Consider the following 12,695-nt stretch of genomic DNA (forward strand, 5'->3'; position numbering starts at 1 on the left):
TTCTGGCGCGACGGTTACTACGGACGCCTGTCCCCGCAATTTCAGGTTACTTAGGCGCGTGGCCGGTTCTTATGCCAACTCAAGAGATAGTCTTACCAAGTTCAGTCCCATTATTAAGCATGCCCCGGGAAACAAAATCCAATTCAACTCATGAATTTTGTGCTGTGGAACAGATTTCTGGTTATCGGTTTTATACTCTTTAAAGTGGAAATAAAATAATAGACTACGTTATTGATGGTTGTGAGAGTTAAATGAGACATGCATAAAGTTTAGACATAGTGAGTGCTCAATAAGTGTTAACTATGATCAGTAACCAACTTCAATTCTCAAAATTTTCATCCAAATCAACGAATTAAACACTTTAATTCATTTATTCAGTGAATATTTATTGAATGTTTACCATGTACCAGGCTCTGCTCTAGGTATCAGAAGGGAAAAAGTCAAAAGATCCTTGCTTTCAAATAGAAGTAGATAACAAGTAAAATATGTTAAGATACACAGTGATAAGTGCTATAGAGATAATAAAACAAAGAAGATAGAGATATTAGAGTTTGCAGTTTTAAATAGGGTTAGACAAGAAGGACATCACTGAAATGCCACTGCAGTTTTGAGCAGACAAGTGAGGCAATCTGACTTCATGTTTTAAAAAGTTCTCTTTGGCTGTTGTGAGAGACTATAGGCTTGGGCGGGGGTGGGGGATGGGAGTGGGGAGGGAGTTGAGGAAAAGCAAGGCCTGTTAAAAAATTATTGAATACAGATCGCTGTATAGGTGGCACCAGTTTGGCTTCTAGCAAATAGGATTTACTGACAGACTGGATAAGGGTTGGGGTATGGGGAAGCATAATTCCAAGGTTTTGAGCCGGACTATTTGATGTTTCTAAGAGTTGAGAATCCTAATTTTCAGGGGTATGTTGAAGAAGGCAGCAGAATATCAAAGGCTTAGAATTTGGTCAAAGTTAATATAGTGTAAATGTTGAGTCCTTGCTCTGGATCTAGACTACTTGTATTGACTATTGGCCCCAGTATTCAATCACTAGATTTATGATACTGGCTAATTAAACTTTCTGTCTCTAGTTTCCTCCTTTGTAACAGGACCTACACACTGGGTCTCTGCAAGGCTTAAGTGATTTTACACTTCAAAAACCCTTAGAAAAGTGTCTGACAGTGTTTTAGTTTATGTTAGGCATTGCATAATTATTATTGGTCACCTTCTAGATCTTTGTCACTACTTGGTTGTTTATCGAGTTCTGATCTATTCATAGGCAAAATTCTTCCATATTGCAGAAGACACCACCTTTACTTTTATCTCTTAAATGTGGCAAGTCATACCTAATGATGCATGGTGTAACATGACTTAGGCCAAAGTTCCTTCTGGAAAATATCACTGTAACAATCTAACCTTAAACTTGTAGTAGAAATAAGCTAAATATAAGTTAAATTTGATGATACACTTGTGAGGCTTGAGCTTCCCAAGTGTGCAATGGCGTATGAATTGATAATCACTACATTATACCATGCTGCTGACAGTGAATGCCTACATGGGGATATTTTAAATAAGTGACTATGGTGTTTAGGTGATATTCTGGGTTCACTAGGTCAATGTATATATAAAATACTATTCAACCTGTGTATACCATTTTAGTTTATAAAGCACTTTCACACACTGGTAGTAGCCAGCTTCCCAAATGGTCCAAATGATTCTCGCCTTCTGGTATTAATGCACTTGTGCAGTTTCCTTCTACAATGAAACAAGCTGTTAAATGTGACCAATAGAATATGGCAGAAATGAATGTGTAACTTCTGAGTCTAGATTATCAAAGATATTGCTGCTTCTGCCTTGTCCACTTGGATGATTTGCTCTGCGGGAAGTTAGCCATCATGTCACAAATTCACTATGGCAGCCCTGTGACAAGGGCAATGTGGAGAGGAACTGAAGCCTCCTGCCAAGAGCCAGCATCAACTTGCAGCCATTAGTGAGCTCTCTTTGAGTAGATCATCCAGCTCCAGGCAAGCTTGCAGATAAGTGCAACCCCAGGTAGCATCTGATGGCAACCTCATTAAAGACACTGCCCAGAACTGCCTAACCAAGCTGCTCAGGAATTACTGACAGAGAAGGCATAAGCTATTAAGTGATTGTTGTTTTTAGTCCCTAAATTTTGAGGTAAATTATTACAAAGTAATACATAATATACTAATTTGTTCCTTCCTATTACATTGTATTATGCTGGAGAGGAAAACCAATACTTGGTCAAACAAAGCAACTTCCTGATGGTTATGTATACTTAAGTGCTTAACCTGTAAATGGAAATACAGGCTTTTTAAGCTAAGAGAATTCTATGACACTATTTTGGGAGCTCATCTTAAGACAAAAAGTTCCACTGACATGCCTTTTTGCCATACCTGTACTTAATAAATTCTATAAAAGTTATATGTATTTTTCATTGTGACTTTCATGGCAGTAGCTATAGTAAAGGTAGCCCTCATACAGTTCCAGTATTGGGGTCTCTAACTACTCCTGGCCCACAGTATTACTAAAGCCACTCTTTATTACCTGAACCCACTCTGTTTCTAAAAGCAAAAAAATTGCCCTGGGCTTCCTGTTGCTGAAATGAGAAAGCTAAGGAGAAAAGCGAATAGTGCTAGTTTTTAAGAAAATTTTCCAAATAAAAATTTTAAATAATAAAAAAATCATGAATCATGTATTTTTCATGAATCATCAGAACAGGTGAGCGCTAGCACCAAACCCCTATCTCATATTCAAGTTGGGGCAACATTTACACAGAATTTACAAGCGAAGCATATCAACGCTGGCATAAAAAAAGGTTAACACCTATAGGCAACTGGGCAATACTCGACAATTCTACTCGTCTATTTCTCATGAGCTACTCTTACTAGTAGAGATGGCTTTTTGAAAGCATATTCTAGAAATCATTAAAGGTATGGAAGAAAATTTATTTAGCTTTGTCAGGCTTTACTTTCACAGTAATACATACCCTTGGCACAGGAAGACCCTGTTAAAGTTTCATTAATTGCCTTAACAAGGTTAAAATTTATGTTGATTTTATGAAGCTTTCAGATATTAAGTTTGAGAAAGTTAATGGTTATCAGGATTTGCATACACGATCACAATCAAAACAATAAAATAAAGAACAAGACTTTCTTAACAGCCCTAAACACAATAAATTGCAGTTTTTAGTCAAACATTTATTCCTATATTTATTCTGATCTCTTCCATTTTATACTTGACTTTTTTTCTGAATATGGTTACAAATAGTCTTAATACCGCAAAGTCGCTGGTTACTTTGGCTATATTTTTATCATTTAGAGTAGGATGCTTATTAAGCCAGTTATACTCCAGTGACTTTGCAATGAAAAAAACATTGAGTTTAAGAACAAATAATGGAGATACTACTTCACTGATTCTCATCCAATTTCAGGAAAGTCACTTCCCAAAAGCAATAATTCTGCTTGACAAATTCTATGTCTAAATAGAATTTGAAAGAAAAGTAAAATTATAGGAAACATGATAGTTTACTAGGCGCAGTGTTCTTTTAATAGTTCAACACTGGTTAATACTTCATAAGAGTAAATTAATAGGCTAACATTGAAAAATGTGTACTTCAATAAGTATAAAGTATACAAACAATTAGGTAAGCTTGTGAAGCTGACCAAGATACATAAATTAGGAGATACAAGTATTCATCTAAATTTCCTATATATTTTTTTTACAGAATATTTATTAAAGTTGTTTAATGTACAGTTTCTCATTTGTCATTTTGGAAGTCCTTTATTGTAAAGACTATTCTTTTGTCTGATGAAAAACAGCAGCCACATTGTCTGATTATTCTGGACCTCCACGCTGAAAAGGAAAAGTTAAAAAGATTAGCGGTTAAACTTACAGAAAGGTTTTCATGGTCATTATATAATTTTACACTATTTTAAGCAAATGATCTTTAGTTTTTTAAAAAACAATTTCATTTTTTTTCATTGCTTTTAGGCACTCACATCAATTTTTCAAACAATTTAGATCTGGAAGGGACCCAAGGCTGACCTAGATCAGTGGCCCTCAAATTTATTGGTTGCAGAAGCCCTTTACACTCTGAATAATTATTGAGGACCCCAAAGAGCTTTTTTAAATGTGGTTATATCTATTGCTATTTATAATATTATACTGCTACACATATATTCTTTCATACACATTTACTGAAGGCCTAGTTTATTTCTCATTGTCTTAGCCTACCAGACCATCTGTGTCTTAGATATAGACACACTATGACAAGACAATGGGAAAAACATGTAAATTAGCAGATGAAGTTCTAAAAGCCAAAAAATGTTAAGATGTTTTGGACTGTGATTTAGACCAATAACATACTTGGATAAATTCGATTTCTTCTTGAGACACAGGTTTCCTTCTGTATTTCTGAGGTAATGTTTTTACTATTTCTGCAGTGTCTGGGGGACCCTGATACATCAGCCAGTCTGGTGATTTACTTCCCTTAGAATGCTGTGAAACTGAAGAAGAGTGAGATGGTAGTCCTGTGGACCTCAAAACTTCTGATGCTGAAATTTAAAAAATGTAATTAGAGAAATTATTCAGGTGACTTAAAATAATATTTTGAGTTATGTATTATAGAATAATCTAGTCATTTGTGAAATAAATATAATTCTGAGAGATATTATAGAGTAACTTAGTTGAGTAGATACATATATAATTTCATAAAGTTCTTTTTAAAACAAATGAGGTACTTTTAAATAAGTGAATCGCTAAATTGAACAAAAAGTATATAAAATAATGAAATTTTTAGGTAGTGGAGTTCAACCCATATGAATAACCTACAAATTTTGTCATATGTTGGAGTTTACACATAGTATCTTATAACGGGGAATAAGAAAGTTGGTAAAAGTAGATGAGATTCGTTTTCTCAATAACTTTATACTTGTTTATCTCCTGTATCTTAATTCTTATAGAGTTGCAATAAGTTAAAAATATTTGTATAAAATTTGTTAAAATTCTTCCTGAATTAAGGATCAAATAAATACCTTATAATGAAGACAGAGACAGAGGATCTGGTTAAAAGGAAGGGTCACAGAAAAAGAGGACTTGTTTGGAAACTTCAATGACTTTGTAAGCAATGATTGCTAAGGTCTACAGCAATCTAAAAAATATTTACTGATTGAATAAATAGATAAATGAGTGAATGAAAGAAAAGGTTAGCAGGGAGAGAAATATTTAAATGGTTATTATTCCTCACCATATCTGCAAATGTAAGTATGGGAGATTCTTCTAAAGGATAAAAGGTAAAACAAAAATTTCCCTATATAAACTTGATATCATTAAAAACGCGGAGACATTGAATTGAGTCATTACCTTTTTATTTTATTTATTCCCCTCCCTTTTTAATCCCCCCCCCCCCCCAACACTTCAACCCCTAACCTATGGATATTGCCATTTAAGAAATTCCCTTAAGAAGTGGATTTCTGAGGGCAGGGCATCGCCTCCCACACACTTGGGGTATGCACCTGGGCCTGGTTCACTCCAGGCCTGGCAAACTTGGGATATGGTCTGTGGCTCCACCTGGGGTGTGAATCCAGGACCTTCTGCGTGTAAAGCAGATGTGCTAACCACTACTCTATGGAGCCAACACCAAGTCATTACCTTTTCAAATGGAGGTAATAAAAGTTGATTTCCACTTGCATGTAACCTAAGGTACCATTTTGACTAAGCTATGTATGGTCTACCTGATTTTAAATGAAAAATATTGCCTATGATAGGATATTCATGTATAAATATACATGTATACATTAAAAAAATAAAAACTAAAGTATACCTTACCATTGGGTTTAGGATGGTCTCTTCTATCAGGGAACCTTATTAATGGAGTATGTGGCTTGACCACCTAAAATGGATGAAAAAAATGCATGGGAAAAAAAGATCGTACTTTAGAATAAACTCATTAACTATACATAAAAGAAACAATCTACCGAACCTCATAAAAAGTTACCTTCCTTAAAATAACAGTATTTGACAGCACTTTTAAATTTTATTATTTTACTCTTCTTCAACCATGAAAGCTAGTCTATAAACTGTTAACTAACTTGTTTATTTTATCTGCTAGTCATAACAACTTTGTACTTTATACATCACAAGATATTTTACTGTACTGCCAACTGACCTCAAAGGCAACCCGATGAAGACTACATTGATTTTATGTTGTGTGACTGGTAACTGGAAGTTTCCTGACATGTATTGAGTATTGCTTCCCTACTCTGTTAATATTTAGTGGTTGAGAATAGGATAACAAAGCTTATTGAAAATTAGGTAATTAAAAAAATACTTTTTCTAGCTACAAAAGTAACATGTTTTGTGTAAAAAAATTGGAAAAAACACAGAAAAGCTCAAAGAAAGAAACACTACCCAATCCCAAAACCCACATAAAATAGGTTTAAACCTTTGCCCTTTATTTTATTCTTTTTCCTATACCCATAGAAATATATATTCTTAGAATACTGTTTTTATAAGATATTTGAAGAGAATGTTTTATCCCTTAAATTCCAGATAATACTATAGAGTACCTTAAATGGATCTTTGAGTATAAAATCTCCATATACAATGCCAAGACTCCTAATAAACAGAGTACTGTTTTTGACTAAAGTAATTTGTAAGTTACTGTGTAACTAGTGACACTGAAGTATCTTTATCTACAATATATTTGTATACTCTATGTATTACATATCATACAGTTTATATGAGTACAGAAGTAAACAGGCTTGTTGGGACTGGCCTGAAAACTCACCACAATTCTGCTACCTAGAAAATGCTGGAATATAGTTGTCTCCCTCAGCATAAAAACATGATTAAGTCTTTCATGTTAAAAAACAAAACTACTTTCTCCCTCTAATAACTGTTTCTTCCTTCTCATAGCCAAACTTCTTGAATGCTCCATCCATCCTACTGTCAATACCCCATTTACGAAATTTTGAGAGGATGTGAGATCTTGCTCCCCAGCATCTTTCACCAGTTTGGCTCAAATAAACTTGTACAAAAATTCAAAAAAATTTTTTAAATGTTCAACAGCTTTCAGGATAAACTTCAAACTTGTATCTAGCAATCACAAGGCCCATCATGATTTCCATACCTCTCCAGCCTCATTCCCCACCACTGTCTTGTGTACATTTTACTTCAGGTATTCTGAAGTACTTTTCATTTCTCTAATTCATCCTGCCATTTCCATCCCTATTAAATCTACAACTTGTGTCCTCTGCAAGGAAATCTCTTCCCAATCCCACCCCACTTCCATGCCTCCACTTTGACCTGACTGCTTATCTTTTAAAATAACTCAAATACCACTCCTAAGAAACTTCCCCTGATTCCAAAATCTGATATTTCTCATTTGTTTCCATAGTATCGTTAAAGTCTTAAGAATACTGTGCAGACAGATAAATGAGCCACTGATTACAGAAGAGCTAAACTCCTGAAAAGGCAGAGTCAGAGAATTTATTACTTCGGCAGCAGTGCCTGGTACATAGTAAATGCTCAGGAAACACCTGCCAAGTGAGTAAACAGACCATCTGTAAGGTAGGACTAACTATATAGGCATGTAAATATGTATACACACAACTTCAACAGTAATATAGTCAATCTTATTTTATCAACCTTTATCCCATAAAAGGAAAAACTGATAATGTGGGTGTACTAAAAAGAAAAAAAACCTTTTACCCATCAAAATAAATAAATTAATAAATAACATAACCAAATAAAAAATAAGTCTAGAAAAATGGGCAACATATTCTTCACAGGTAAAAAAATGAAAACGGCTCTTAATGATACAAAATGATAGCCTCATTTATAATGAAAGTTAAAACTACATGAAGATTTTTTATCAAATAGATCATATTAAAAATGTACAAATTTGATAACATAAGTCTCTTGGGAAGGTTATGGGAAAGCAGGAATTCATTTGTTGCTATAGGAATGCAAAATAGTATAACCTCTATGAGGAGAAAATAAGCCTAGAACCCACAGTTCATTCAACTTTCTCTTATCAGCACTATCGACTTCTTTGCTGGAGGCTTATTTTCACCTTATATGTAAATCCCATATCCTGAATTAATCTAACCATCTTCTTCCCCTGTATCTTATGCAGCCAAATGATTTCCAAAATGATATATTATCAATTTTCTGCTCTTACATCAGCCCAAATGTATCAAATATATTCTGCTTGGCATTCAGCAGGCATTTAATACCTATAACTTATTCTTTCTTTCTTACTCTTACTTACTACTTACCTTGTAGTCCCCTCAGTTTGTGCCAGTGTGTCTGTTGAAATACTTCCCTTTCTTTAAGGTATGGATCAACAGCCAAATTCTAAGATCTATGGAGGCACTGTGTCTGTCTTGCTGACACAACAGTCCAGCAATGAGTATGTCTGGAACAGAGGTACTCGATTTTGCTAATGTAATATGTAATTATTATATAATATTAGCACATACTGCTTTCTATTATGACTATTTGAGTACAAATCTTTCCAACTGTTAGGAGATAGACTATTCTTTATTATATATTTCATAGCATCTTTGTTCAAATATCAGTAGTTTTTTATTATTGCTGTGTACTATTCCATTTTAACAAATATACCACAATCTACTCTGCTAATGGACATTTGGATTGTTTCTGGTTTGGGAGTTACTATGGACAAAGAGGCTATGAAAATTTTTATATGAGTCTTTTTATAGGTATATGCACTCATTTTTCTTGGGTATAAACCTGTGAGTAGAATTGCTGGGTCAAAGGGTAGGTATGTTTAACTACGAGAGACTGACAAAAGTTTTCCAAAGTGACTGTGCCATTTTATACTCTTACCAACAATGTATGAGGGTTTTAGGTGCTTCACATTGGTACTGTCACTTGGAGTTGTCAGTCTGTAATTTTAATCATTTGGTGAGTGTAGTACTACTCCCTGGTTTTGATTTGTATTTTCCTGGCAAGTAATGATAATGAGGATCTTTTCACAGGCTTATTACTCATTTGGATGTCTTCTTTTGTGCAGTATCAATTGTTTTTACTCATTTTTAAATTGGGCTATATTATTATGGATATATATTATGGTCCTGTGTCAGATGTTCTCTTGATCCTCACAGAATCTTTAATTAATGCTCAATAACTACCCACTGACTGAATAAGTGAGGATCATTACTTGGAATGAGACCAAAGACTGGGATCTAGGATTATCTTTCAGAGTGAAATCAATGTCACCCTGATAATTTTTAATTAAAAAAAAAGCCTTTTAAGAGATATACTTGTGCAAAGGGAAATGTACTTCTCATATTAAAGTTAAAAGTTAATCATACAGTAATACACTCTTAGAGTTGAAAAAGATAGTGTAAACCACCCGCAAAAGTGTAAGTTGTGTCCCTTTATATCCAGTTTTACCTCTCTTATTTGAGCTCGAGACTACAGCTGGAGAAGCAAATGCAAAGCTATCAGGAGTTAAGTAACTGATGTGTGGATTAACAATAAAGTTCTCTAGCTGCCAATCTATAAACTCAGGGAAAAAAGCTTGGGAAACCAACACTAAAACATATTATAATTAAATTTCAATAATCTTTTTTTTTTTTTTTAATTTCCTCTCATCCAGCTGTAATTAGGCACTTGAATTGAATTGGTGGAAAGGACCAGCCCCAGACAGGGACGCAGCCAGTTCTCTGGCCATTCCCAAGACCTTGAAGGGACACTGGGTCAGATGCAGAGATCGCTTCCTTTCACTCACCGATACCGCCTTCCTTTTGATTGGTTGATCCAGGACATCGCTATACTATACTAGACGCCGATTGGCCAGCCCACAGCCAGAGAAGCCTAACCCAAAGACACCTAGGAAGACTAACGAGGTCCTCGCGGAGAACAGTCCAGGGACCCCAGAGCAGCTATGTGCCTACCTGCTGAGATGCGACACTCCTGCAGCCTTGCTCGAACCCTCAGCTCCGGTCACCAGCTCACTACCCGACCCAGCGGCTTAAGGTCCAATTCTCACATACACCCCCGGGCGGTGCCGCTGGCCCCACTCAGGGCCGGGGTCACTGCCACCGCCTTTCCTCCCCAGCGCCTTGGGTACAGTCAACACCATCCCTACCACCCTTGGTACGGAAAGGCGACCGAATCTCGTTACCTGAACGACCCTGCCGGCGGACGCCATCTTGCTGCCCATCATGACCCCCGAGAAGGGGCAGCTTCCGGGGCGCTCGCGAGCCTCCGCGATAACAGTAGTGGGCGGCTGGGGGCGGGTCCTGCACGTGACGTCACGGAGGCAGGACAAGCGGGTTCAACCTCCACTGTGAAGCTAGCTCCACCCCTCTGCTCCTCACCCCGCCCCTCCCCTCTTCCCACCTAGAAACTGATCCACTTTTTCCCCATGGTTTTCGTTCTGCCGGCGAAGGTTTGTGATGTGGATTTATTTTGCTCATTAGCCGCGAGTTATCTAGGACCATTTTATTTCCTCTCCAGAAATCTAGTTTCTAATTTTAGTAATTTATAACGGAAAATCTTGTTAAAACTTGGGAGTTAATGGAAAGCTAAGGAGAGGTCAATTCAGGGTCTACACAAAGCTATCTCATATGCGCTTGTTTATTGGTGGTGTTTGATTTGGTCTTCTCTTCCTGTTTTCATCCTGATATTAAATTGATGCCTGCTTCAAATTTGAGAACTCAAAAGTTTAAGTTTTTCTTTTTTGAAACATAAGCCAGCCATATCATTTCCCAATTCTATGGTAAATATCAATGTTTATAATATTTAAAACATGATATGTTGTGGTTATTTAACACAACTTTGTAGGTAATGTGGCTTTCAGCAATGATAAATATGTAGGGTGACATTTGTTTTGATGCTCTAGGTCGGTAGTTTCTAAATCTGGGGAGCTTTATAGAAATATTTTACTGAGCCCAACGATAGGCCTTTTCCCATTTAGTCTGTCAGTGGAGACCAGAAATCTATTTTTTAGAAAGTTTTCAAAGCTTGTTTTAGCAGTGCATATCCTTAAATTAGATTGATGAAGTGATTGGATGGACAAAGGACATAAAAGAGAATCCTCTCTTAATGTGTATCAAATCATCACATTGTGTATCTTATAATTTTGTTAATGACCTCAATAGTGTGTGTGGGAATCTCAAAAGCAACAGCAGATTCCTAATAGACTTCATTTACATAAAAACAGCAAGTGAAAATCTACAATGTAACATTCTTGTCCTGAAATCATTTGAAAGACAGACTTTCTTGGTTATTTTTCTAAAGAAAATATTTTCCATTTTCCTTTATGATTATTACTGGAGAGATGAAGAAAATGGGTAAATAAAGCCCACGATGTAGATATTTTATTAAAACATAAACTTTCCAAATCCTCTAATACCAAGAAGTCTCCTGGGAATACCTGATGATAAATTCACAAAACGCCAAATGCAGTGCAAATTATTGGTCATATTGATATGGATTTTGTTTAGGGGAAGTCTGCCAGGAAAACGCTGAAACTTTTCTCTATGGGTTTATTTCTAAGTACTGGCATTCATACTCCTTCACAATATTCTCATCCAGGGCTAGCCGGGATTTTAAGATTTTAAAAGACTGATTGACATGTAAGATCTTTGAGTTCCCAAATGAGAAAGCTGCTGAGAGGGGGCATACTCTTTAATGCCCTCCTCAGATATATGGTCAAGGTAATGGAAAGGGAGAACTTCCCAAAGGTCAAAGAACTATGGATGAAGAACTGTTTCCAAAGAGCACCATGAAAGCTGAATCCTTAGCACCTAGAGCCTAATCACTATTTCTAGAAAGGGAACAAGCTATGTTTCAGAATTGCTATAGACTTTACCCACTATTGTTTGCTGTGTGAAACAATATAACTGGCCTTCTCAGTTCACAGGCCTCCAGATCAATAAGAGCCATATCTGGACCTGATGTGAAGGGACTGTCATGTGATCCTAAACTTTGAAACCATTATGATTGGATGACATGGTTAGCTTATCTTCCCTGGGAAAGGAAGTATCTTTTACGTACAGAGGGAAAGTTAATATTTAAGACCAAGACAGCAGACTGTGAGAGACTGTAGTCTTTTCAACAAATATCCATTTTCTACCTACCACTTTGAAACCCAGCACTCCCCTGCAGTGAGAGAAGTATACTTTCCTGCCCCAATGATTTGGGCTGGCTAATGGAACCTGGGTAGAAATAATGCACCTCTTCCAAAGAGAAACTTTAAATGTGCTTGTGTAATTTCACTTGGCCTCATAAATCATAAGAATGTTTCAGATTATGGCTACTCCCTCAAGCCTGGGTCTTAGAATTAATCAGTCAAATCATGGATCCAAAAGAGAACTAAAAGTCTGTTATAAGCCACTGAGATTTGGGGTTGTTATTCAGCAGGATTTCAGAAAAAGCTGACTAAAACAATTTCTCTCTCAGAGTTGGGCTTTCAGAGGGAACACGTCAGACAGTCAAACCCAGGAAAATGCAGAAAGTTTTTCCGATGCTACTGATAACCAATCGAGTTGGGATTTACTAATAAAATGTGCATCTATAATTTATTCGATGCTGTATCTTTGGATCAGGAAGACATTTTCCAGAATGTTTTTCTAGAAGAAAAATATAACCTGTTTTACAACAATTTATATAGACAATTTCCAAGAACACACAGTAGCATAAAGAAAAAAAA

General features: G+C 36.1%; 1 protein-coding gene across 1 annotated transcript; it reads right to left on the minus strand.

The window, feature by feature from the left end:
* Positions 1-2,931: 2,931 nt before the first annotated feature.
* MRPS36 (mitochondrial ribosomal protein S36) lies at positions 2,932-10,276 on the minus strand. Its single transcript, XM_016122200.2, has 4 exons — positions 10,164-10,276; positions 5,834-5,897; positions 4,373-4,560; positions 2,932-3,859 (listed from the first exon to the last, which is right to left on the minus strand). Exons 1-4 carry the CDS (start codon positions 10,203-10,205, stop codon positions 3,842-3,844), a joined length of 312 nt encoding a protein of 103 aa, XP_015977686.1. The 5' UTR covers positions 10,206-10,276; the 3' UTR covers positions 2,932-3,841.
* Positions 10,277-12,695: the final 2,419 nt, after the last annotated feature.

Source organism: Rousettus aegyptiacus, unplaced genomic scaffold (genome assembly GCF_014176215.1).
Source record: "Rousettus aegyptiacus isolate mRouAeg1 unplaced genomic scaffold, mRouAeg1.p scaffold_m13_p_8, whole genome shotgun sequence".
NCBI lineage: Eukaryota > Metazoa > Chordata > Mammalia > Chiroptera > Pteropodidae > Rousettus > Rousettus aegyptiacus.